At 34.7% G+C, this 27,918-nt stretch overlaps 1 protein-coding gene across 9 annotated transcripts in view; it reads left to right on the top strand.

The window, feature by feature from the left end:
* Positions 1-25,124, top strand: part of CEP57L1 (centrosomal protein 57 like 1) — a 64,027-nt gene extending 38,903 nt beyond the window's left edge. For 3 of the 9 annotated variants that reach the window (XM_008007396.3, XM_008007397.3, XM_073022395.1), the window contains 10 exons: positions 7,639-7,801; positions 9,176-9,355; positions 10,525-10,646; positions 14,220-14,336; positions 15,625-15,702; positions 16,179-16,265; positions 19,419-19,496; positions 19,612-19,856; positions 20,970-21,114; positions 23,118-25,124. In XM_008007396.3, the coding sequence (XP_008005587.1) occupies positions 7,639-7,801; positions 9,176-9,355; positions 10,525-10,646; positions 14,220-14,336; positions 15,625-15,702; positions 16,179-16,265; positions 19,419-19,496; positions 19,612-19,856; positions 20,970-21,114; positions 23,118-23,339 (1,437 nt within the window). In that variant the 3' untranslated portion in view covers positions 23,340-25,124. Of the gene's footprint in view, positions 1-7,638; positions 7,802-9,175; positions 9,356-10,524; positions 10,647-14,219; positions 14,337-15,624; positions 15,703-16,178; positions 16,266-19,418; positions 19,497-19,611; positions 19,857-20,969; positions 21,130-23,117 lie in introns of those variants that run through there. The other 6 variants (XM_038001042.2, XM_073022397.1, XM_073022398.1 and 3 more) reach the window with 4 other exon arrangements.
* Positions 25,125-27,918: the final 2,794 nt, after the last annotated feature.

Here is a 27,918-nt window from a genome sequence, read left to right on the forward strand (position 1 = left end):
CCTCAGTTCTTCACTTGGATATAATAATATAGACTGCCGACATTCTGGGAACTGATTAGTCTTTCAGCTTCCAGTCTCATGCCCCTCTCTCAGTTGTTCTGAGTGTCCCCCAGTCCAGAGACATTCTATAATTTCCTCTTCAGAAAGAAACAAAACAAAATTCTGATCTTCCCAGATGAAGGTAGAATACTCATGGCTGCATGGAAAGGCAGAGGGTATTTGGGCATATAATTTACTTCTACATTAAACTTTCAACCTGTTCTCTAGTTTCCAGCTCTATCTTACCTACTGCTTACAGAGGTGTGGCTAATTCCTGAGCCATTCCAGGATCCTGCTGGGTAAAATTTAAAAAGTCACATTTCTTACTTGGATTTGGAGTCTGCCTTTTTGCATTAGCTAAGCCTGTTACTACTCATACATCTGTTTTCCGTTTTCCAAAGTTTTGTTGTCACCTCTACTGATCCTTCTCTTCGCGGGTTTGTATCTTTCTTTTTTTTAAATATTATTTTAGTGAGTTTCCAAGTGGAAGCAAAAGTAAGTATATATGTTCACTCTGCCATATTAACCTAAACTTCTCTTTCAAAACTCTTCATAATTTCAGATTATTTCTGGCGTTAGTTAGAGTCAGAGACAGAGAGTGTCAGTCAGAGAGTGTTAACCTCTCCTTTGTGTTCCCATGGCTTTCTGCATATGCTTTTGTTATGGAACCAAGCCCATTGAATCAAAGATTGTTTTTATCATATTTGTCTCCCCTACCACGCATTGTTATGCAACCAATCTCTAAAAGTTTTTCATCTGGCAAAACTGAAACTCTATAACTCATTTCACTCCTCCCCAGCAACCACCATTCTACCTTCTGTTTCTGTAAGTTCATCTACTTTAGATACTTCATGTAAGTGGAAACACATATATGACAAACTTATATAAGACAAACATCTTATGTTTGTCTTTTCTGTGATTGGTTTATTTCACTTAGCATCATATCTTCAAGGTTCATCAAAATTGAAGCCTCTGTCAGAGTTTCCTTCCTTTTTAAGGCTGATTAATATTCCATTGCTTGTATATATCACATTTTGTTTACCTATCAATGGGCATTTGGTTTGCTTCTGCCTTTTGGTTTGTGAATTGTGAATTGTGCTGCTATGAACATAGGTATACAAATACCTCTTTGAGACCCTGCTTTCAGGTCTTCTGCATACATATACAGAAGTGTGGTTGTCTTCTATGAAATTGACATTTTTTAAGAAAACAACCACCTCTCTGCTGGCTTTTTTTTAAAAAAAAGAAAAATAGAATGTTTTTCATTTGTTGTTTATGTGGTATTTGCTCATGTTGAGATTCAGGTTATGCGTTCTGGCCAGAGTACTGCATAAGTGATGTTGTGTCCTTTTCCGGGTTTCATATCCAGAGGCACACGATGGCCTTCTACCTCTCATAGGTGATGTTAATTTTAATCATCCTATCAGAGTATTGTTTGTCTTTCTACTATTCAGTTACTAGTTTTTCCTTGCATTTTATAAGCATTCTATGGGAAATACACTTTAGGACCATGCAATTATCCCGCTCCTCATTAAAATGTGTCCCCTTGATTTAGCAGTTATTGATGCTTCTTGCCTAAATCAGCCTTTATTGTGATGGTTACAAAATAATGATTTTTTCATATCTATCGAGGAATTTTCTTAAGTTAATTATAAATTGCATTAAGTAGATCAATTCGAGTGTCAAAAGATCAGTATATTAAATGTAAGATTTGCTGCTACTGTAAATATATTATACATGAATGTCATTGAAGTGTAATAATACTTAAAGTGCTTCTAAATTTCTGTAATTTGATGGTTAGTATTCCTATAAAGTCATTGCATATTTTTAATGTTGAATATATAGTGTGCCTAAGACGTGAATTAGGTTCTGATACTTTTTCTTATTCTCAGCCTATAGATTGTTTACTATTTGTTCTGTTATCTGAATCCTACTAGTGAACTCTCTATTTAGTTAATAACTAACCAGATAATATTCACTTTACTATAATTGAAGAAGAACAAACTTTACAGTATGGAATACTTTTGAGAATTGTAGCTGGAATGAAAAGATATAAACTCCTTTTCCTTTTTTGAAGCCTAAGTATCATTCTGTGTATGCAACGAAAACTGGTTTGTCTAAAGCAGTTAGTATCTCTAAAGTATGTCTAAAGCTATTGCAGTATTTTATTTCAAGCAATTTGGCAGACTAGATGTTTAGAGAAACTTCCGGTAAAGAACACATTTTTAAATGCTGGATAAAATACTTAAAAAAAATTTTTTTAAATCTGCTTGAGTTGGCAGCGAAGTAAGGTGAAAATACAAGGCTGTAAATGAAAAGGCCGAATTCCATGGAGATAAGTGAGCCATAGAACCTCTTTACCTCTAAAATTGCCTTCTGATACCTTATGGCCCAGAACCTGGGCTTTAAGGAGATAGTCCTGCTTGCATGGGACAGAGGAAATCTGAGCCTAGGCATCGTGAGTTATAAGTTTGGACACTGCAACATAAAGCTGAGATCCCCAAAGTGTGAATCATCCCCTGTGGATAATTTAAGGAAAATAGCCTGCTCTTTAGAATGACACTGCCTGTCTCATCCTTGCTTTTGATTGGAATACACAAAAAGAATCTTTCCTGAGAATTCCTCATCACAATCCTATGCTCATGTGAGTTTGAAGTTGAAATTCGCCTTGCAAAAGTAATCTTAATCTAAAGGTTTAGTTTAATGATGTTTTTGGTTTGGGGTGCCTCAGATCCTAGCAGAAAAATAGAAGTTTTCTCTGAAGAAAGGTGCTTTAAACATTGACTTCGAAGAATTCCTACAGTTAAAGATCTAAGAAATGTGAGTTTAAAATTAGAACTCTAAATGTGTGAATAAGACCAGCCTGGGCAACATAGTGAGACCACCATCTCTAAAAAACACAAAACAGCAGCAACAATAACAAAAAATTTTATGATACTCTTCTTCAGTAACTTGCATTTTTCACCCAACAGTTTTCTAAGATTCATCCTTATTGAAATCTTTACCACAAATGATTCATTGTCTTTGTTAGGACATTGTGTAAATATACCACAGTTTATCTGTTTATCCATTTCGGCTATTCCTAGTTTTTGCTATTATAGATAGTGCTGCTACAAATATTCTCAATAATGTCTTTCCTGGTGATGATATGTAAAAGTTTCTCTAAGACTTACTCATTAGATTGTAATATCTATCTGTATGTATATATGTATATGTAAAGAAATATATATTCAATTTTATTTCATAATACTAAATTGTTTTAAAATTGGTACCAGTTTATGTGCCAACACTTACTACTGTTCTCATAGTTCTACATCATTTCTGAAATTTTATATTGTCAGTTTTACATTTTGCCTAACTGTTGGATATGAAATGCTAATTTGTGGTTTTAAGTTGCATTTCCGTGACTACTACTGAGGTTGAGCATCTTTTCCTGTATTTATAAACCACTTATGTTTCCTCTTTTTGAAGTGTCCCTTATGCTTATTTTTTCTATTGGGTTTTGTGTTTCTTTCTGATTTATAGTTCTTCAGATATTTTGAGTACTAGTCCCTGGTAAATTAATTAAATTAATATCTACACAGTAGCCAAGTTAGATCATCTGAGAATTATCTTTGAATTGTTCTTCTCCTTTATCCCTTAAAGATAATAATTGCTAATATGAATCAACATTTACTATGTATCAGACATCTTTCTGAGTACCTTACTTACGTTGTCTCATTTAATCCTTAAAGCAGTCTTATATGTTAAGGCAGGAGGGACCGGTTTTGTGGAAGACAATTTTTCCACAGATGCGGCAGGGGTAGGGGGATAGTTTGGGGATGAAACAGTTTCACCCCAGATCATTCCAGATCATCAGACATTAGTTTGATTCTCATTAGGGGCATGCAGCCTAGATCCCTGATATGCACAGTTCACAATAGGGTTCGCGCTCCTATGAGAATCTAATGCTGCCCTGATCTGACAGGAAGTGGAGCTTGGGTGGTAATGCTTGCTCACCTTCACTCACCTCCTGCTGGGCAGCCTGGTTCCTAACAGGCCAAGAATGGATACTAGTCCGCAGGCCAGAGGTTGGGAACCCATGTGTTAAGATACCATTTTAATTTTTATTTTGCAAATGAGGAATTTGAGGCACAGAGAAATTAAACATTTGATCAAGGTCACACAGCAGTGCTTCAGTTTGAACCAAAGAAGTCTGCTCTGAAACTTGTATTTTATTTTATTTTATTTTATTTTATTTTATTTTTTTGAGAGAGAGTCTTTCGCTCTGTCACCCAGGCTGGAGTGCAGTGGTGCAATCTCAGCTCACTGCAGCCTCTACCTCCCAGGTTCAAGTGATTCTCCTGCCTCAGCTTCCTGAGATGGTTCATTCTGGGTGAATGGTCAGAGATACTATAGAAGACTTTTGAAATAAAGGAATGTCATCTCCCTAGTAGTCCTGTGGAATAAGTGTTTTCCTCTATAAAAAGTAAAAATGCTTTGCAGTAAAGTGTTTGTGTCTAGAGCATTCTTTTTAGGGGGATAGTTTTTTTATGCAATGGGATCTTAGTGGCAGCCAATTAGAGTATCTTTATTTTATAGACCGTAAAGACAGGGAGTAATTTCCCTGGTTGTTCACAAGCTGTCAAGAATGGTTTCAGGTAAACCAACCCAAATGCCCATCAATGATAGACTAGATAAAGAAAATGTGGTACATGTATACCATGGAACACTATGCAGCCATAAAAAGGAATGAGCTCATGTCCTTTGCAGAGACATAGATGAAACTGGAAGCCATCATCCTCGGCAGCCTAACATAAGAACAGAAAACCAAACACTGCATGTTCTCACTCGTAAGTGGGAGTTGAACATTGAGAACACCTGGATACAGAGAGAGGAACAACACACACCAGGGCCTGTGGGTGGTAAAGGAAGGGAACTTAGAGGGCGAGTCAGTAGGTGCAGCAAACTACTATGGCACATGTATACCTATGTAACAAACCTGCACATTCTGCACATGTATTCCATTTTTTTGTTTGTTTGTTTTAGAATAAAGAAAAAGTAAATAAAAATTTTAAGGAAAAAAAAAAAAAGAATGGTTCCAGGTACAACCTGAGTTTCCCAGGCTTGATACAAATGAGGTTCACATTTTATAGCCTTTTGTCCTTACTTGCAGACACCAATAAAATGTTCCATAAGAGTTCCTGAGGTCTTTTCAGTTACCAACAGCTAGCTAAGTCCAGTATCAGAAATACCAGAATTCTAGAGATTGGGATTTAAGTACTTCTCTGTATTTTCAGAAATTTTTCCCTAGAAATATTTCTCATACACGCCCATGAATGTGTCCCTTCCATCTGTGATCTCTCTCTGTTTCTCTCTTGCTCTCTCGGTTTCTCACTCTTGTTCACTGTCTCTCTTGCTCTCTCTCTCTCTTGCTGAATACTACTAACCGATGCACCAGAAAGGGGCCAAAACTGCTAGCCATCTGACTCCCCCTCCATTGTCGTATAACATCTTACACAAAGCAGGGAAGCTAATGCCTTGATATATTATAGAGATATTGATGAAACATTTCTCAGTTTTTATTTAAACTCTCTCTTTTTAGAACCCACATTTGAGTCATGGCACTAGGTCAGAGATAAATTAAAATGACCACCACCATAGTCTACTCAGAATCACTCCTCCTCTCCTTAGCCATGTAAGGCCTTTTGTAGTTATTTCACCTTCCTTCAGAGTGAGTTTTTCTCCCAGGATGCTTCAGTGCTTTATATAAATAAGCTTCTAGTAGGCTTATGCACTTGTTTACAACACAGGACCAGATTATAAGGGTTAAGCTAAATTCCCATTACAATGAGAATCTCTGAGCTCTGTGTCACAACATCACTTGTCCTCTCGTTTCTTTACTGTTTTCTTTTTCTTCATCTTGTTTTTATCCTATCAGTGGGTTATTCTGCTTGTGCCCACTTTAATATGTGTCTACACATTTAATTTAAATAAACTGTAGTTTAATTTTTAACTTACTGGCAACCTTCTAACTAGTCATTATTTCATATACATTAAAAACCTCAAATTTGGACCAGTTTTTTAATTGGTGCAAAATCCAGTTTGTGAAATAATATTGTACTTAGGTCAGAGGAAGCAGAGATATCCCAAGGACTTCAGTGTGTAGTGACGAATAGCAAAATTTCATTCTTTCTATCATTGGAGAAACCCACCCGGAACTGAAAACTGAGTCAGATATCTTGAGTAGCTCCAGTGTTCTTGGGATAGCTTTAACCACTTACCTCTCTCTAAAGACGTACAACCATCTTCAGGACTTACGTACTTTAGGGCCTTACCTCCACTTTATAGTGAGCCAGCTGTGACTAATGTTGATCTCTTGTTTTTTGAGGGAACAACTTAGACAGATGCAGTATCCCATGGGACAGTGTCTGAGATAGCTGGTACTAATAACAATAGCAAAATATGGTTGCCTTGCAAGAACAAAAAACATCAAGTATCTTAGCAAACCTTAGGCTTTACAGCCTCTAATTTAGACCAATCAGAATGTTCTAGGAGATAGCCAATCATGGCAATGGCTAAAGTAGAAAATTCTAGGAAGTGAAGTGTGCCTTCTGCTCTTCCAGAAAATATAATCCTGGGAAGTGCCTGCCTTTCTTGTCTTGTGAATTGAGGCGGTAGTGAAATCATGGAAAATGTACAACTCTCAAAAATCAAAATAAGCTAATGTTATAGTGTAATTCTTGGATTTACATTTTGAACCAAGCTTTCTTAAAATTCTGCCAGTGAGTTATTTTTTTGTGAGCAGTTATCACCTTATGTGATTATGAATTAATTTAATTAACATTGACTAGGGTCTATTAAAAAATAGAATACATTTCTAAAATATTTAAATTGCAGAAAGGATAATAAAATGATTTGGAAATTTTAGACCAAAAATTACTTGCTAAAATGATTAAAAGGGCTCTCTTACCAAAACAAAAACAGCAACAAAATAAAAACTAGACTAACAAAACTAAGTAGTCTCGATTCTTCAGATTTGGAAACTTTCTAATCTAGATGACTAAAATGCTAATACACTAAGCAGAGATGTGTCTTATTCAAAGGTTAGATTCTGATATTTCATATATCCAAAATTACCCTTGAAAATCCTTTAGGAAGCCATACATTAGAATTCAACAATCAGTATTGGAGAATCAGTGTATATTATTGGCTTGTTTTTAAAAGCTCTGTTGTCTTTTAGAATATGTACTTTCTCTTTAAATCCTAGAGTCACACTGCTTGTAGAGCGATGCTCAGACTATGATAGATATATGGGATTTGTGAGTTACTGAGAAACCAGTAAATTCACAGCACTCATGTCATGCTTACTCCAGGGTATATGATTATTGAAAATCAGGCAGAATTGTCAATACTACTTACACAAGAAATAGTAATTTTTCTTTCTTTTATTGCCAGGCTTATTAGAGTTGAATTTATAATTAAGTTCCTAAAGATACAACTCCACAGTATATGATTATGTTGTTATGTTGAAGTTTCACCTGAATTTTTATATAATGCGTTCACCCTTAAAATAGGAAAGAATGATACTATATTATATCGTTCCTTTATTCTCTACAGATAATGGATTCTGAGTTAATGCATAGTATAGTGGGAAGCTATCATAAACCTCCAGAAAGAGTATTTGTTCCCTCATTCACCCAGAATGAACCATCTCAGAATTGCCAACCTGCGAACTTAGAGGTTACCTCTTCTAAGATACTTCATAGCCCAAATAGCCAAGGTAATGCTGATATAGAATTTGAAGAATGGTAAAAAGCTTGCTATAAAAAACCTTTCGTATTTATGTGGAATACAATATGATTGTATATTTAATCTTAACAAAACTCCTAATTTTGATTCTGTTGCTAAAAGTTTCTATGAACTTAGACAAATTACTTGACATTTTTTATTTTGGCTTCTACAGCCATAAAACGAAGATTAATATAACCAGCTGGACACATATCACAGGGTTATCATAAAAACATCATTTGAAAACAGGAAAATACTCTTTGAAGAATAAAAGGTCAGATTTGGAATCCTTCTAAACCACATGATTAGAATGTTAGCGAATTAAATGGAATTGCATCTTATTCAAGAATTAGATTCAGAAATTGCATACATCCAAAATTATTCTTGAAAATATTTTAGGAAGCCAGTATATCAGAGTAACTACAGAATACTAGTATTTTAATGTTTAAAATAGAAATGTAGGAGGATCTTAAAGTTGAATTAGGAAAACATTTTATTACTCCAGGCATATTTTAAGCTGTGCAGATTCCTTTCTAAGATTCTGTTATCACCTACTTTTAAAATATTCTATAATAATGGTTGCTGTTAATAAATAAACTAGTTTTGTGGAATAAACTATAAGAAATAATAATGCAAATCAATGTGCCAGCTACAGATACCATGTAAAGAGGAATAAATATAATTTATTTATCTCATTTATAAAAATCAAATGGTAATCTCTAGCATCTTTCTAATTTGATATAAAGTATATGACAGTTAAAACTCTTATCTGAATCATGAAGATATTAATATAGTTGAATACAAGTCACAGTGGTATAGTGTACTATTATCTTTCAGGTCTGACATTAGGTAAACCATTAGGTTATAATTATCCTGTTTCTTAATACTGTATCATGGACAAAGAAACAGTAAATATGTGTGATTTGACTAAAATGGAATACATCAAGAACTGAGAAAAAAACCTTTAACTTTAAACCTAAAATGCCATGTTAATTAGTAGAAATTATATTTTAATGTTCCTTATTCATATTCAGACTCTTATGCTCCCTAGACTACATTGTCTTCTTTAAGTCCTTTCATTTGAAAATATTTATTTTATTAAATTAAAATCATGGTTATTACCTTTCTCAGTCTTAGAAATCACTCAATACAATCATAGATATATTGTTTTTACAAGATATATTAGAGAAAATGTGCCCTTCTTTAAAGTGTTATTCATTATTTTTCATTTTTTGAAGAATATGCATTACTTGTACATTTTTCTGGCTCACTAACAAAAATATACTGCTTATTTTTCTTATGTTACTTTGATTGTAAGTGTTCAGAAACTTTCACTGAAAATATCAACAAAATATTTTTTCAACAGCTCTTATTTTAGCCTTAAAAACTCTTCAGGAAAAAATTCATCGTTTAGAGCTGGAGAGAACACAGGCTGAAGATAACCTGAACATTCTTTCCAGAGAAGCAGCGCAGTATAAGAAGGCCTTAGAGAATGAAACAAATGAGAGAAATCTGGCACACCAGGAGCTGATAAAGCAGAAAAAAGGTAAGAAATGCAGTAGTTCTCAGAAACCAGGAGTTATCAGAGTATACAGTTCAAAAATAATAAACCTAGTCTAAGCCGATGTACTCAGATATCTTTGTTCTTATATATATTCAAACTTTGTGACTTTGTTCTCAGACCTTTTGATATTTGTGAGAAAAAGATACAGTTTTGAACTTACCTCTATCATATCTAACTTAGTATAATTCATAAATTCTAGAAATTAAAGGAAAAATTAAGATTTTAGACAAGTTGTGTTTAAAAATTAGAATATTTTCAGAATAACCAACAAAATCCAATTTAACCTGTAATTGAATATTTATTTTTTATTTATTTGTATTTGCAGTTAACACTAAACTTTAGAATTTGAAATACAGAACAACACTAGCAATTAAACAATATAAAAACCAATAAAAATGAATACAAAAGAACTTTATTTAACTTGAGAGGAACGCAAAGTTAATTAGAAGACATAGGCAAATGGGGGAGGCTTCTGTGGAAATTAGGAAAAATGTTAGAAATTTAGAACATAAGTCTTTTACATAATTTCACTTCAAAACTTACGACCTTCTTTTTCATTTTTACACTACACTCATAAACAAGGCTCAAGTTTTTGTTTCAACTTAGAAGTACAATGAAGAAATGGGGAGAAAAATATTTCTGAGGTAATTGGACAAAAGTAGGAGAAAGGGGTAAGGAAAGTAAAGAGCTAAAGGATTAGAAATAGGTTGCTTTCTGCTGTGGAATTAGCTGTTCTGCCAGCAGTCAAGAACAGGGGAAAATGAGAGTGGTAGATGCATATACTTGAGTTTCCTGAAAGAGAAGAAATATACTGATAGGTAAAAGCTTTCAGCCTCTGTTTTTCCAGATGATGTTATTTTCATTAACAACCAGGATATTTATCACCCCACAAGTTACTGACATCCTCCTCTTTCAGAAGTGTGCCCTCTAGATTTTTAGGAGGAAACAATATTAAACCAGTTCTATGTAATTAATGAGCTATTTACAAATGTATTTTCATAACTCTGGGAGAGTCAATACTCAGAGATAAAAGAGACTCTGAACTTTTAGCTCTTGATTGAATTCACATAATACATTTCTTATGATAACCAAATCTCTGATCTATGTGATAATCAGGTAATTGACTGGTTATTATTTTGTCTTTTTCGTAGATATAAGTATACAGTTAAGCTCAGCCCAGTCCCGTTGTACTCTTCTAGAGAAGCAACTAGAATATACAAAGAGAATGGTTCTCAATGTAGAGCGAGAAAAGAACATGATCCTAGAACAACAGGTGAGAGCATATTTTCTATAAGGAATGATAATATAATTTTGTATCTTTTTGAAGAATATTTTAATGTCATGGGAAAATTCAAAGGCAAAAGAGGCATAATGTTAGAATGAGGTCTAACTTATGTGTAATTGGAGTTTCAAAAGGAAAGGAAAGGGAAAATAGGGGAAAAGCAATATTTGAAGAGATAATGGCTAAGAATGTTACAAAATGTATTAAAAACTAAAATTACTAACCTGGCCAACATGGTGAAACCCCATCTCTACTAAAAATACAAAAATTAGCCGGGCTTGGTGGCAGCCACCTGTAATCCCAGCTACTCAGGAGGCTGAGGCAGGAGAATCGCTTGAACCCAGGAGGCGGAGGTTGCAGTGAGCTGAGATTGTGCCATTGCACTTCAGCCTGGACGACAGAGCAAGACTCTGTCTCAAAAAAAAAAAAAAAAAAAAAAAAAAAGTAAAATCTTAAAAGCATCCAGAAAAAAAAATATTACATTCAAAGAGACGACAATTAAAGTGATAGCTGACTTCTCAACTGAAAGTACTGAACCCAGAAGACAAGGGACTGATAGAGTTAAGGTGTTTAAAGAAAATAAATACTGGTCTAGAATTCTATGCTTGGGGGAAGTATCCTTCAGAAATAGACATTTTAAGACTAAAAAGACTGAGATAGTTTGTTACTAGTAGGTCCACTCTAAAGAGAACGCTAAAGGACATCAGACAGAAGGAAAATGACCTTTGGTGGAAGGTCAGAGATGCATGAAGGAATGAAGAGCAATGAAGATGGTAAATAATGTGGATAAATCTAAATGAATATTATATAAGGCAACAATAATTAAGATTTATATGGTTTAAATATAAAGAATTAAAATTCATCAGAACAATGGCTTATATATTAGGAAGAAGTAAAGTAGTTTAAAGTGTTCTAATATCCTTGCATTTTCTTGACAGAAGGGTAAAAGTACCAATCACTACTGGATTTTGATGGGTCAAATACATAACAGATTTTTAAGGAACCAGGGAATTTAATTCTAATGTTTATATGGAAACGCCAAGGTCCAAGAACAGCCAAACTATTCTGAAGAAGAATAAGATGAGGGTCTTTCTCTAGTTGATATTGAAACAAATTATGATCCTTTTTAATAGCTGCTCTGTGAACTAAAATATGTATTCTTAACTAACCACAGTCTACCATAAATCTGTATTAAAATATTTCACATATAATGTAGGATCCTCTTTCAGTATGCATCCTGTTATTCACCTTTGTGCTATAGTTTTCATACATTTTATTTCTGCATATGTCATACGACCCACAATACATTATTATTTTTGCTTCAAATGGTCAATTATCCTTTCAGGAAAATTAGGAAACAAAAATATATATTTTTTACCATTTTCTGTGCTTTTTATTTTTATGTAGATTTTGTTTTGATATCATTTTCCTTCCGTCTGAAGGAAAATATCAGAATGCTAAGAATTGTCTTAGCATTTATTTATCTGGAAAAGTCTATTTCTCTGTCATTTGTGAAAGATATTTTGGCTGGATATAGAATTCTAGGTGGCATCTTTTCTTCTTTCAGCACATTGAAGATTATGTCTCTGTTGCCTTCTGGATCTCATAGTTTCTAATCAGAGTTCTTCTCTTTATTCCTCTATGCAGAATGTATCATCATTTCTCAGACTGCTGTTAAGATTTTCCCGTTTATCACTGGTTTTCAACAATATGTTGCTAAGTGGTTTCTTAATGCTTGAACCTTTTGAGATTCTTGAATCTCTCAATATTTTTCATTAAATTAGAACATTTTCAACCATTATCCTTCAAATAATTTATTCTGTCTCACCTCTCTCTCTTCTTCTCTGAGACTTCACCTAAATGTTATTAAACCACAGGTTACCAAGACTCTGTTTATTGGTATTGTTTTTGGTTTTGTTTTAATTAATAGACTTTATCTTTTTTATTTTTTATTTTTTGGAGTCAGAGTTTCAGTGTTGTCTCACAGGCTGGAGTGCAGTGGCACAATCTTGGCTCACTGCAACCTCCGCCTCCCTGGTTCAAATGATTCTCCTGCCTCAGCCTCCCAAGTAGCTGGGATTACAGGCACCCGCCACCACACCCAGCTGACTTTTGGTATTTTTAGTAGAGACAGGGTTTCACCATGTTGGGCAGGCTGGTCTCAAACTCCTGACCTGAGGTGATCCACCCGCCTCGGCCTCCCAAAGTGCTGGGATTACAGGCATGAGCCACTGTGCCCGGCCTAGACTTTATCTTTTACAGCCATTTTAGATTTATAGAAAATTGAGTTGATGGTATAGAAAGAGTTCTTGCTCCCCCACAGTTGCCCCATTACTAATACCTTACATTAATATGGTTATAAATGCCATTACAAAATAGCATATAGATGTGCGTGTGTGTGTGTGTATATGTGTGTGTGTGTGTGTGTGTGTATATATATATATAAAACTTTCCCTTTCTCCATGTTATTTTTATGTTTTATTCCTCTGATAGCTGCTTTTCTTTGTTAGAGAGAGGGTAAGTTAATGAGTATGTTTGGTCACCTTGTAAATAACACTATTTAATACAGGTTTTGTTAATAATGGTTTTCTTAGGCCAGAATTGGTAGGTCACGCCTGTAATCCCAGCACTTTGGGAGGCCAAGGAGGGCAGTTGACTTGAGGTCAGGAGTTCAAGACCAGCCTGAGCAACATGGTGAAACCACATCTCTACTAAAAATACAAAACCTAGTGTAGGGCATGGTGGCAGGGGCCTGTAATCCCAGCTACTTGGGAGGCTGAGGAGGGAGAATCGCTTGAACCCAGGAGACAGAGGTTGCAGTGAGCCAAGATCGCGCTGCTGTACTCTGGCCTGGGCAACAGCAAGACTCTCTCAAAAAAAGAAAAGTTTTCCGTAGTAGAATTAATTTATATTCTATATAAAGATGCATAAACAAGTTTGTTTCACTGTTGCTAATATAACACATCTAATCTGCGCTTTTTTTTTTTTTTTTTTTTTTGAGACAAGGTCTCACTCTGTTGCCTAGACTGGAGTGCAGTGGCATAGTCATTGCTTACCATAACCTTGACTTCCCAGGCTCAAGCAATCTTCTCATCTCAGCAGCCCAAGCAGCTGAGACTACAGGTGTGCATGCACCACCATGTCCGGCTGATTGTTAAGTTTTTTGTAGAGGAGGAGTCCCACTATGTTGCCTAGGCTGGTCTCAAACTCCAGGGTTCAAGCAGTCCTCCCACTTCAGCCTCCCAAAGTGCTTGAATTACAAATATGAGCCACCACGCCTGGCCTTTTTTGCATGTTATATTTGCTTCTTAAAAGTGTTTGATTTTCAGAAAAAAAATTTTTAATTTAAATTTAAAAAATTATGACTTTAAGATTGAAAAAAATAAATAACAAAACATGTTTGATATTCTTTTTTGCTTGTAAGCACCTAAAGTATGTGCATTTATGTACATGTTTCTTACGATATTTACATTGTGTTTTGAATTCTCAGAAATTGTATTATTCTTGTTCCATTGACATTACTTACCAAATTCAGGGTTGTTATTTTATTTTTATCCTTTCTAGGCCCAGCTTCAGAGGGAAAAAGAACAAGATCAGATTAAGCTGTATGCAAAACTTGAAAAGCTTGATGTCTTAGAAAAAGAGTGTTTTAGACTTACAACAACTCAGAAAACTGCTGAGGTAAGCTTTCTTTGAAGTGATGACAACAGGAATAAATCTTTAGTATTAAGCATAATTGGTATTTTATGTGAATGTAGAGTAAATCTTAGATTTATAAAACTTCATTTACAGCTTTTTATAATCCAGATATGAATTCTCACCTGTAGAGTGAAAAGTTAATGTGTTCTGTCACAGTATGAATGAGCTAGCTGTCTTTTGATGTGAAATTGTAATTTTGACTTCTAATATGGCGGGATATTTTTATTTGTCAGATACTTTACCTAAAGAGTATTGAAAAATTGTCTTTCACCACTTGTAGTCAACTTAAGCCTATACCAGTTCCCCTCTTCATCCTTTTTCCCTCCAAATCCTTTCCATTTTATAGGGTTTTCTTAGAGTTGTACTTCCTCTAGGAAGTCCTCCTTGAACTCTCCAACACTCAGGAAGTTCTCACTTTGAAATAGCACTGTCCTTCTATTCTGAACCACACCACAGATATAAGATATAATACTTACGTATATAAGGTTACATATATATAGTCCCTGTCAAGTTATTTCCTTGCTTTGTTGTTTTAATGTTTTGTGAATATTACTCTTTTTTTCTTTTCATACAATACAGGTTGGGTGTCCCTAATCCAAAAATCCAAAATCCGATGTACTCCAAAGTCCAAAACTTTCTGAACAGTAATATAATGTTCAGAGGAAATGTTCACTGTAGCATATAGGATTTAGCATTTTTGGATTAGGGATGCCGAACCAGTAATGAAAATATTCCAAAATCCAAAATATCTCTAGTTCCAAACACTTAAGATAAGGGATCCTCAATCTGTATAAGCTCTTAAGTAACAAGGACCACATTGTATATTTGTATTATGTATTTTCTCACTCTTCTCCCAAAATTACACTCTTATCATATATATGCAAATAGTAGAAACTTATTTTTTTTATGTTTTGAATGAAACATTGAGACCCAAGACTATAATTATTTGACCTTCTACACCATTAGTACCCTTAAAGGTTTCATCATAATGATTTTGTTGCTGGAAATTAATAAAGCCTATGTGTGTGTATATTCTTTGCTTTCCCTTTATTTTCTCCTTGTGTGTAATAGAAGGTAAAGGAGCAAAGAAAGAAGTGGGAAGAAAGCCAGGAAAAATCTTAACGTCTTGTGCCATTCCTTTTTCTTATTTTCTGCCTTAATTTGCCAAACTCTTAAGAATCAGGACCCCCTAGGACTCTATTTGGAAAAGAAACAAAGGATATTTGGCTCTAGTTTTTATATAACAATCTTAGTTTTTACTCTTTTGCAGGACAAGATTAAACATTTAGAAGAAAAACTGAAGGAAGAAGAACATCAACGTAAGCTGTTTCAAGACAAAGCTTCTGAGGTAAATATGGCACTATATAATCTATCACAGTAAACCATATATGTTTTATTATATTTTTATTTTCATTAACTGAAACCTATGTTCTAGATTCTAATTTCTGCTTCCTAAATTGTCTTTTCATTATAATAATGAAATTCTCAGTCAGCCAGTATGATACGTGGATGTATTACCAAGAGGTCTTTTAATCTTTTGAAATTCTGACAAATACACATATTCTCAGTTGAAGGAACTCCTAGGATAGATTGTTTTCAGTTTGATCTCTGTATGTATATTAAATAATTTATTCTTTTATAAACAGAAAAGTATTGTAATTACCAATAGACTTAGTGACCTTCACACGTACAAAAACAGTATCTTGAATTTTCTTTTCTTCTTCAAAAAGCATTTTTATATTTATAAACTTAGACCTGATATCTCATTACAATGTTTTTGCATGTTATAAATCAATGTTATAACTTTTTAAAAAAATATTACAGCTTCAAACTGGACTTGAAATCAGTAAAATTATAATGTCTTCAGTTTCAAATCTAAAGCACTCCAAGGAAAAGAAGACATCTTCAAAGGTGTGCATATAAAACTTTTTCCCAAACTATACTTTTATTTGCTAATACTGACTTATACACCCTGTTAATGCTTATACCTACCCCTTTCCCAAAAGGATTTGAAGATATATAATAAAAGATATGCAATAATGCATGCCAAGTAATGGATGATGGTTTGGGGTATAAGGACAGAAAATTTCATAATATTCAGATTTTAAAAAGTAGCAGCAGTCATGTACAAAATTTAGCTCTGAGTTTGCTTGACAACCAAACCAAAAAGGAACATATAATGGACAGTATCGCTATCTTTGTGAAATAACAGGAAGCACTCCAGTTTTTCTAGAAAGATTAACATTTTTCTAAACTTCTGGAGAAATATATTTTGTGATACTTTATAAAAGAGGTACTAAACAACACAGTAGATATTGAAAAAATAATAGATCCTGAAAGCAGTTTTATGTAATATATACACAATAAAAAAATAAGGGTTTTTCTTACAGATCTGTTAAGTCTGTAAAGTCATTTATATAGGGAATTTATTGTTATATGTAATTTCTATGCTTATTTCTTGTGAATTTGCCTAAAAGTAAGGATTGGAGAGTTAGTACTTTATAGACCAATATTTTGTTTAGATGAATTGATGTTTTGAATGTATTCTATTCAAGTAACCCTTCTTAATTATATATAATGGTATGAAAAAAGGTTTTAATCCCTTTTAATCTTATGATTCTGGAATTATGGTTTTGATGGCCATTATTACTATTTATTCAGATATGAATGGAGTGAGTGTTGCTCTGTGTCATTTGCTGTGGGAGACAGGAGATGCTATTTGGGAATTCTGGCCACTGCCATATGCTTAGCTTGTGGATAAAATAATGGAGAGAACATTATACTTAACTTTGGCTACTCTTTTATTACATAAGTAAAAATTAATGTTCAATACTTGGGCTGTATTTTTCATAATTTTTTCATTTTAAAGAATTTTCGAACTATAATAATGAACAATATTTTCCCAATATGACTTATTTTGCCTGTTTCCTTTCCTAAATATTTGTTTTGTGTCTTGTTTGTGCAATGAGATTCACAGCTACAAAACCAAATAGAAAAATCACTGTAAGTAATTTGCCTGTGGAACACATACTGCCCAGTATGTATGTTTTATGGCATCCTTTCTCTGATGAGTTAATGGAACTTTTTTCAGTTTACCTATTTATTATAAAAATAGTGAAGGTACAGGAAGAAGATAAAAGAAATGAAGGAAAGAAAAGGTAACTCCTGGAAGAGAAGAGAGTATTAACAGCAGAATCATTTCATGGAAGTACTTAGTTTAAATCCCAAGTTCACAGGGTATGCAAATAATGGTGTCTCTTTTTAAAGATGGAGGGAGTGCTAAAGTTGCTGAAAGTAGGATCAGATTTCAGGAAGCCTCTATGAGAGACCTGCTTCCTATTACACTGTTTCTCCATGTCCTAGACATAGTTCATTCAACTCTTACATTTTGATGTACATAGACTGGTATCTCTAGGTGATAAAAAAAATAAGACAGGAATTTGTGAGAAACAGATAAATATTTAAGTATGAAACAGTATAATAGAAGAATAATAGAGGTTTAAACAAAGTGTTGTGGTGCTGTGTAGACAAAGGAATATGTGAAAGGTAATGCAAGAAGCAATATTAAAGGAAGCCTTGAAGAATTAAATATTGACAGACTGAGATAAGGAAAAATATATTACAGTCTGAGGGAATTGTTGGTTTTTCCAGGGACCTATAAGTAATAGTCCAGTATTGGGGGTGAGATGAGATCATAGTGGAAGTTAAAGTGGAAAATACAGCTTGGGGTGAGCTAATGGCTGACCTTGAATGCCATGTTAAGAGTTTGAACTTTTATTCTATAAACAGGAACTATTGAAGGCTTCTGAGAAAAGTAGGGACATGATTAGAGTTGTAATTTTAGATGGTAACTTACAGCAGTAGGAGAGTTTTACATAGAGAGAAATCACACGTGTAGATTTTATGAGAGAATCATATGCGTAGATTCATGTCACTATCACAACAATCAAGATACAGAACTCTTCCACCACTAAAAGACTCCTTCATGCAATCCCTCTATAGCTACACATCCCCTTCCCTGAACATTGGCAACCTCTAATCTGTTCACCATCTGTATATTTTATTATTTCAATATTATTATATAAATGGAATTATACAATATGTAACTTTTTGAGATTGGCTTTTTTCCCTTGAGGTCCATCCAAGTTGTTGTATGTATCAATACATCCTTTTTATTTCTGCGTGATATTCCGCATTACAGATGTACCACAATTTAACTGTTCATCTGTTAAAGGATATCTGGAGTCCGGCATGGTGGCTCATGCCTGTAATCCCAACAGTTTGGGAGGCCAAGGCGAGTGCATCATTTGAGGTCAGGAGTTCAAGACCAGCCTGGCCAATATGGTGAAACCTCGTCTCTACTAAAAATACAAAAATTAGCCGGGCAGTAGTGGCACACACCTGTAATCCCAGCTACTTGGGAGACTAAGGCAGGATAATCGCTTGAGCCTGGGAGACAGAGGTTGCGGTAAGCCAAGATGGTACCATTGCACTCCAGTATGGGTGACAGAATGAGACCCTGTCTCAAAAAAAAAAAAACGATATTTCGATTGTTTCCAATTTTTTAGCTATTACAGATAAAGCTGCTATGAACATTTGTATACATGTTTTTATGTGAACGTAAGTTTTCATTTTTCTAGGATAAACGCCTAAGAGAGCAATTGTTGGGTCATGTAATAAGTACATTTTTAGTTTTATAAGAAACTGCCAAACTGTCTTCCAAAATGGCTGTACCATTTTGTATTCCCACCAACAATATGTGAGTGGTTTTATTTTCTCTGCATGCTTGCCAACATTTGGTATTGTCACTATTTTTTATTTTGGCCATTCTGATGGATGTGCAGTGATATTTCACTAATTTTAACTTTCATTTCCATAATTAATGATGTTGAATATCTTTTCATATGTTTGCCATACATATGTCTTTGTCAGTGAAATTTCTGTCCATGTCTTTTTGCCCATTTTCCAGTTGCATTGTTTTCTGTTGAGTTTTGAGAGTTCTTCATATCATAAATAACTTTTAAAATAATTTCTTATTTATGTTTTTTTCTTGTCAATCTCTAGAAAACTAAATGTATAAAGAGAGGACCACCTTGGCAAATTTGTTCAAAGTTTGGAGCACTGCCTTTTGTGGCTGAAAAGGTGAGAGGGGATAAAATGAAGATAGTTGTTCAAAAAAACTCCTGTTTCATTGTAAGTGCTATTAAAATATCTTCAGTCATTTAAAATTATTCTCAGTTGTTTCTTTTCCCATAAGTCCACCAGTGCAAACTGTTCTGTGAATGCAAGTATGCAAAACCTTTTGCAGAGGAGGCAACATCGTGGCCCACATATCCTTCAGAAAGCTTTTAACGTGGCTGAGACTAGATGTCTCCCCAGGCCTTCTAGAACAACTTCCTGGTGTAAGGCTATTCCTCGTGACTCAGAAAAGTCCATTTCCATTTGTGACAATTTATCTGAACTTTTGATGGCAATGCAAGATGAGCTGGACCAAATGAGCATGTAAGTATTTATATATATATTTTTTTAAGAGACAGTGTCTTGCTATGTTGCCCAGGCTAGTCTTGAACTCATGGTTTCAGGCAGTCCTCCTGCCTCAGCCTCCCAAAGTGCTGGGATTACAAGCGTGAGCCACCGTGCCTGGCCAGCAATTTTTATTCTTTATCAGGAGAAGTACCATATCACTTTTTCTTCTTAGTCTTAAGAACAATACCACTTACAAATTCTTAAAGGCCTTACTTAGCCATTTGGAAAGATTTGTCGTCACTATTTTTCATTGTATTTGTTACTATTTAAAATTTCAGTTCTTTATAACTACTACTTTTTCATTCTAAGGTATTTCTGTATTCCCAAGATCTGGACTGATAGCTACTACTGTCATTCTAACATATAGGATCTGATGACCTTAGATTAAAACTCACAAAAGCGTTTATAAGAAAAGCTCTCCTTTTGTGTTTTAGAATCTTTTAGCTGAATGAATTATTTCATTAGACAAGTAGGAATGTAATTCCTTGTTTTAGACTCTGGCTGGTCTGCATTACAAATTTTGAAGCATCTATAGTAAGGAAGATTTCCATATGGGATACATTATATTGTGCCCACTTGCTTAAATATATATTCAATAGAAATTCCAGAACTATGTGATTTGGCTGACCAGCTAGTTGACCTAAGACATCTGTAGAAGATACAGCTGTTTCTGTTAACAGCATTTCAGTAAGCTAACTCCAAATCCAGAAATTTTTCAGGCAAATACTTCCACAGCTGGAATTCTTCCAAAGATCCTATATCAATAATGAGGAAGAAAGCCCTTTAATACCTCTGTTAAAGACATCACACATTTTACTACATTGAGCTATGAGCATCAGGAATTCACATATTTTTTAAAGTTGCTTAGCAGTCTTAAGATATTTGTAAAGGTATTTAATTTCAAATCACAGGAGCCTGGTTATAGTTACCGTAGATTTAATTAAACAACCCTAAAGAAAGAGGCTGTTTTTAAAGGTTAATATTTAAGTCTGACTAAAATTTATGATTGAACAGAAAATTGCTTAATTATGGCAAAGACATATATGCAATAAACTATAGTAGTGCTTAATATTTGCTATTCTTTCATAGGGAGCACCAAGAGCTACTGAAACAAATGAAAGAAACTGAAAGCCATTCAGTCTGTGACGACATAGAATGTGAACTAGAGTGTTTAGTCAAGAAAATGGAAATTAAAGGAGAACAAATCTCCAAACTGAAGAAGCATCAAGACAGTGTAAGAAGGCTTTAGTAAGAGATTTTAATAAAAAGATAAAACATGTGGATTCAGTGTTGTATCTCTTTACGACTTTCCAAATTTGAGGTCTGTATATGGGATTTAGTGAAAAGATAGATGGTAGTCACTTAGGCCTATGACAGAATAGAGCCATCTGTCCCACTGGAATAACATGGACCTCCTACGTAACTCTCCAAGTTAAAAATTTTTAAGTGAACAAATAGGTTCAGTTTTGCATTCAGAAATTGCTTTGGGGAAATTGTGAGGTAAACTAAACTTGCCTTAGCAGCCCTCCAATTACCCTTTTAGCATTCTTTTTCCTCTTCCTTCTCCCCTCTAATGCCTTAATGATACCCCTTATGTCAGCAGGTCTCTTATTCACTACCAGATATAAACCTGGCTCCCAAGCAGTGCCCCAGTCCTTAAAGCATGATTTCCCCTTTCCCAAAACAGGCTGTGTTGTGTTCTATTCCCTGGGGACCTATACTCAGCTAGCTATAGTGAGTAGGACAGGGATGGTGAGGAAAACTCTATACTTCTGTTAAGATGTAATAACTAAGAATAGCTAACAGTTTTATTATTTTAACAGAAAAATCATGGAATATAATATTTAATTCCAAGACAATGACTCCGTAGGTTGAACTTGCAGCACTATTACACTGCTGGAGCAGAAGGCAGAGGGAGCCTTTCCCAGGAACCCTCAAGTCACCTCATGTAGCCATCTGCCTATGGACAAAATCATCATTCATATAAGTCAATGATATATGAATGTCACAAATAAGCCTCCCTGCCTTTTATAGGAAAGTAATAAAAGATGCAGAATATTATTACTTTTATTCTTATTGTGGGAAAGAAAGGAAGAAAGAAAGAAGTGAAATTTTTAAAACAAATATTTTTATTTTACTGGCTTTTAAGGCTATAATAAGTAAAAATTTCTGTATGTTTTGGAGTGAAGATTATGCAACTTGTACACTTTCTTGAAATTGCATAGGAGAAACTTGAAAGGAATAGAAGAATGATCATTTTAAAACTCAGCTAGTATATATATACTGTATTTATATATTCCATAATAGCTATACCAGTATAAATTTTAAGCATTTTATTATGATAAATGTAATATCTGTAATAAAAATTGATTGTTAACTAAATAGAGAACTAGGTACTCACCCAAAGTCTGGGTCAGCTCTACAAATTCGACCTATGCTCAAGTGAAACAGATTAAGTAATGGGTTAGACTTTGAAGAAATGGGTTTTGGCTCGTTGATACGTATTGTTTTTGTTTAATTCTGTCTGCCTCCACTATTACCATATACTACTCAAGGTGATAAAGTTATTCCCTTGACTTTTTTTTAAACTGCCATTCAGGAGTACTTTAAATTCAGGAATATACAAAAGTATTTGTACACAAAGGTATTCCTGAATTTAAAGTACTCCTGAATGGCAGTTAAAAAAAACACACATATTTATACACACATATATATATATACACATACATACACACACGTGTGTGTATGTGTAATTTTCAAAACTTGATACTCATTCCTAGAACCAATTATTAGATTTGCTGTTAATGTTACCAGAAAGGTTCTTCTCTCTGCTCTCTGTTCTCTGGTTTTTACCAGTTATCTTACATACAACCTTTCCCCCCAATCTCTGCAGCCCACGTTGACCTTATCTTACTTTGGCCTTCTTACATATACACTTTTTGTCTTATTCAAAGTTATCCTGGTTCATTGTATTCTCTAGTTGTCACATATATGCTTTTTTTCACTAATAGGAGCAGTAAGCTCCTTGAAAGTAAGAACTGTTTTCTTCATTATAATTCTACCTGACAAGCACAGTGTTAGGCATGTAATAGATGTTCAATAAATTTAAAACTTACCAAATTGAACTTTTTAATGTTCAATTTTAACTTTTTAACTTTAAACCATCAATTCAACCTATTTTGGAATATATTTTTAGTATATTTTTGACTAAAATGTTAGTTTTTTTTTTCTCTCCAGGTCCGTAAACTGCAGCAAAAAGTTCAAAACTCAAAGATGCGTGAAGCTTCAGGTATTCAGCAAGAAGACAGCAACCCTAAAGGATCAAAGAACATAAAAAATAGCCCCAGAAAATGTTTGACTGACACTAAACTTTTTCAGAAAAACAGCAGCTTTCATCCAATACGAGTTCATAATCTTCAAATGAAATTGAGAAGAGATGATATCATGTGGGAACAGTAACAAAATAGCAAAACTGTCACCTTAATGAACTTTGTCAATGAGACCTTGAATTGTCTAAAGTGGTTTTAATTTAATATAACTTTGTGGCATTTTGAATCATGTTTCTAGCTTCTATAAGACATGAAGTTGCAGTATTTTTAAATTAATGCCTAATGACCTACTGGGTTCCAAATAATAAATTAATTGCTTTTTTATTTTTCTTATTGATTGAAGCCTATAACCTCATCTTGTCTTAGAAACATTGTTTGCTTTGCAGATATCTTAAGCTAAATTTGAGAAATTGTACTAGATTGACAATATTCAAAATTGAGTTAAATCTGAGCTACAAGTACCATTCATTCCACTTTTCATAGGTTTGTAACCTTAAAAACCAATGTTAAATGAACAGAGTTCAGAAAGATCATTTAGCTTTCCTGGTGCCTTCTTTCTATTTTGTTTTAGAGCTGTGAAATGTTTTTCTCTTTTGGAAAAGGAAAAGCTTAACAATTAGACAGTTTTATGAAGAAGCCTTTAATCCAAGTTTTATGAGACAATAGGAACCCATAGCTACTTAATTTTTAGGAGACAGTAATTCAGTTGCAGAAGTTTTCATCTGCTATTCCCATTCTCTTTTACAAAACTAGTTTTTTTAAAAAAAATAATGATCCATTTTATCTTACTACTTTATAACTTTTGCTGACTTCTATTCTTTGCATTGTATGTAATGTCCATCAGTATAAATTGAGGCTGAATTTCTAGGACCCACAAAAGTGGTATTTTTTTTTTACAAGAAAGTATGGAGGAAGAGGAAGCTGGACATTAAATTATCTCATCCAGCAGAAATTCAGGGTAGTGTGGTATATTTTAATTTTTTATATTTTAAAATCAATAATGTCAAAAAATGTCATTGTGTATGCATGCTTTGTAATAAATTTGCACTTGATAGTTTTTCTGGGCGCCTAGGGGAGCTAGTATGACTCTCCTGAACTCTTGGTTTCTCACTCAAATCCTCTGAAGCAGCTGGGGGCCTAGAGTCGTGAACTGAAGTAGAAATAGAGGACAGACAGAAAAGGTGTAATGGAATGGAGGAGGTCAAATATAGGGTAGCAGTTTAAGAGATGGTGATTCCTAAGGGACAGAGTTGGAAGTACGTATTTACTGAATTCTTTGAATCCACAGCTGATGGAGTGTTCAAGCTATAGATGTGGAAGAATTTTTAGGTCAGGATCTTGGGAAGCTAAGGAGAGCAATTTTTAAAAGACAGTTTTTCTGTTTTCCTAGGTAATTCCCAAGAAGCTTGTGTAGGAAAAAGTTGGTAATTATGGATCTTTTGGGGAGGAGGAGAACTATAATTCATTCTAATGGTGAGAAGAGATACCATGTTAGAAGACCTTCCATACCTGGAAGTGGGGAGGTGACTGAAGATGGGCACGTTGATACTTGGAATTGTCCTTGAAAGCAGTTAATGGCAGAGATCAAAATTTCCTCCTGGTGTAAATAGTGCATGTGCTCTTTGCCAACTTTCACCCTCCTCATTCACATCCTTAGCTCCTCAGCCCTGGAGATGTTCCATAGGGTGTTTGATCTAAACTCAGTTGTATCTACCTTACCTGTTTTTCTACTTTGCCTTTCCTCCTTGAGGATGTGAGTTTTATAGTTTAAGCTTAGCTTTGTGCTAAACTTCTTAGCTTTCTGCTATCCACCAGGACCATAATGCAGACCTATAGTTCTGTGGTTTTGTTTTCTATACATTGAGGAAGGTGGCTGAATATATTTAGTTATTAATAAAGTCATTACTTGTGAAGATGTATTGCTTTAAAAATTATCATTAAAAATTTAAAAACCGGCCAGGCACGGTGGCTGACACCTGTAATCCCAGTACTCTGGGAGGCTGAGGCAGGCGGATCACAAGGTCAGGAGATCGAGACCATCTGGGCCAACATGTGAAACCCCATCTCTACTAAAATACAAAAATTAGCCGGGTGTGGTGGCACATGCCTGTAATCCCAGCTACTTGGGAGGCTGAGGCAGGGGAATCGCTTGAACCCAGGAGGTGGAGGTTGGAGTGAGCTGAGATCGCACAACTGTACTTCAGCCTGGTGACAGAGCAAGATTCCATCTCAAAAACAAAAACAAACAAACAAAAACATTTTAGGAACATGGAATATTTCAATTGACAATTTTCTTAAAAATTAGTCCAGTGTAGTAGGAAAAAACCACGACTTCAGAGCTGGGAAACTTGGTTTCAAATTCTGGGACTCCAACATTTAATAGCTTGGACAAGTCAAATAACTTTCTGGAGCCTCAGTTTCTCATCTGTAAAGTGAGGATTATACTATTATATCTCTCACAGGACTATACTAATTTGTTGTGAGGAGTTAATGAAATAACATGGGAAAGCACCCAGCAGAAGAGTTGGCACTTATTAAAAACTCAATAAATATTTTTTGAATCTGAGTGGCAAAAAAAAAAAAAAAATGTAGAATACATGTTTGCATGGGTTGAAGCCTAAAAGCAAACACCTAAATATATTGTTGGTAAATGTGGGAATAGTCTCACTTATTTTGGTTTTTGTCTCTTTCTGTGTGCCTGAAGGGAAATGGCTTTGGCATCTTTCCTAGCCCAGGTTTCTAATGGGAGGGGGTAAAGAACACAGTCCTATCATGGTGCTGAAATATATAACCACACACAGCAAATTGGTTTGGAGTATGGTGTGGTTGTTAAGGTGAAATTTATTATTGAGAGGCAATGAAGAATGGTGTCTTGTTGCTTCATCACAGCTACTGAGCTCACAGACTGCCTGCTTGCCAGAGCCTTTGACTCCTCGGGGTGGAGCAAAAGATTTCTTTCCTGGGTGGAGCAGTCTGTCTATGGTCAGTGTACAAGAGTTGCTATAGCAACCTCACAGCTGTGCTCTGTCTAGCAGAAACTTGGTATGATTTCACAGATTTTGTTCACTTAAGTAAAAAACAGAGTTGTTTGGTTCTTATGTAATTAGAAATTGAAATAATGGAATTGGAATTTTCTAGCCAAGGCAGGTCTCAATTTTGATGAAACTGAAGCCAGAAAGTTCTAGTGTTTGAAGCAGCAGGTATTGTGACTATATTCTGATACTGGAAATGGGAGTTGGAATCCTGAATAAGCTGTACTTGGGTAGATCATTGGCAACCCAGCTATTTTTATTAGGTTGTAGATAAAGACAGGAGGGTCAGAGGGAAATGTTCAGTTTTCAACAATGTAATATTAAAGTGGGAGATAGTACATAGTAAGCTAACTGGCTGGGATAATGTAGACAATGTAGTTTTTTTGGTAGCTTTCTTACTTTATTCGTTTTTCTTTTTCTTTTTCTTTTTTTTTTTTCTCTATACCTGCAGGTAGATGTGAGAGCTGTCTTACTTTAAAAGTGTAATTTTAACTATAAATGTATATTCTTTTTTTCTTTCTTTCTTTCTTTTTTTTTTTTGGTGGGGATGGAGTCTCGCTGTGTCGCCCAGGCTGGAGTGTAGTGGCACGATCTCAGCTCACTGCAACCTCCACCTCCCAGGTTCAAGTGATTCTCCTGCCTCAGCCTCCCGAGTAGCTGGGATTACAGGCACCTGCCACTACACCCAGCTAATTTTTGTGTTTTTAGTAGAGACGGGGTTTCACCATGTTAGCCAGGATGGTCTCGATCTCCTGACCTCAGGTGATCTCCCCGCCTCAGCCTCCCAAAGTGCTGGGATTACAGGCATGAGCCACCGCACCCGGCCTAAATATGTATTCTTAATCCATGATAAGACATCAAAAATTAAATTAAAATTTTACTTGTAATGTGAGAAATCAGTCTAAGGGGGGAGGAGGCCAGTTGGTTATGCACAATGGAAAGAGTGTGCATTGCGGACAGAAATGCAACAGCTGCCATTATTGGTGTAGAGTAAATAGTGAAACTCCTAATGGGGTTTCCTGGAACTCTATTCAGCTGTAACTAAAGCTTTACCTACTGAGAACATTTAATTGTAGGTGATGTTTAGATAAGTACAAGCCAACTCTCAGACATATGACAAGACAACCCTCACTAAGGCATAATAGCAACTGTGAGATTTTTAAAAAACTCTTTAGTGCTATTGCACCTTTTAATTAAAGTGAGATGAGGATAAATAAAAGTAATATTGACTGTCACTCATCTGAAAATAAATTTAGTTATTGGTAATTAAATAGACCTTATCAATGCCTCAGCCTTTTTCTTTATATTCCATCTACTTGTTTTCATGTAACTTTCTCTTTCAATTCGTTTTTTGTTTTTTTTTCATGTAAGGAGAATTAGACATAGAAAAATTATAAATTTAAGCCTTAAAATAATGTCTGGGCCAGAGTTTGTTGTTACTTTTGCTGTAGATTGTTTTCTTAAGGAATTAGGTGAATTTTTTTTTTTCCTGGTAGGTTTATTGGGAGTGTTCTCATTATTGATATAGATGGATCCAGTTCCCATTTGGGGCCGAGCTCTGTGGCTTGTGCCTGAAATCCCAGCATTTTGAGAGGCTGAGGCAGGCGGATCACCTGAGGTCAGGAGTTCAACACCAGCCTGGCCAACGTAGTGAAACCCTGTCTCTACTGAAAATAC

This window comes from Chlorocebus sabaeus, chromosome 13 (genome assembly GCF_047675955.1).
Source record: "Chlorocebus sabaeus isolate Y175 chromosome 13, mChlSab1.0.hap1, whole genome shotgun sequence".
In the NCBI taxonomy this organism is placed as follows: Eukaryota; Metazoa; Chordata; class Mammalia; order Primates; family Cercopithecidae; genus Chlorocebus; species Chlorocebus sabaeus.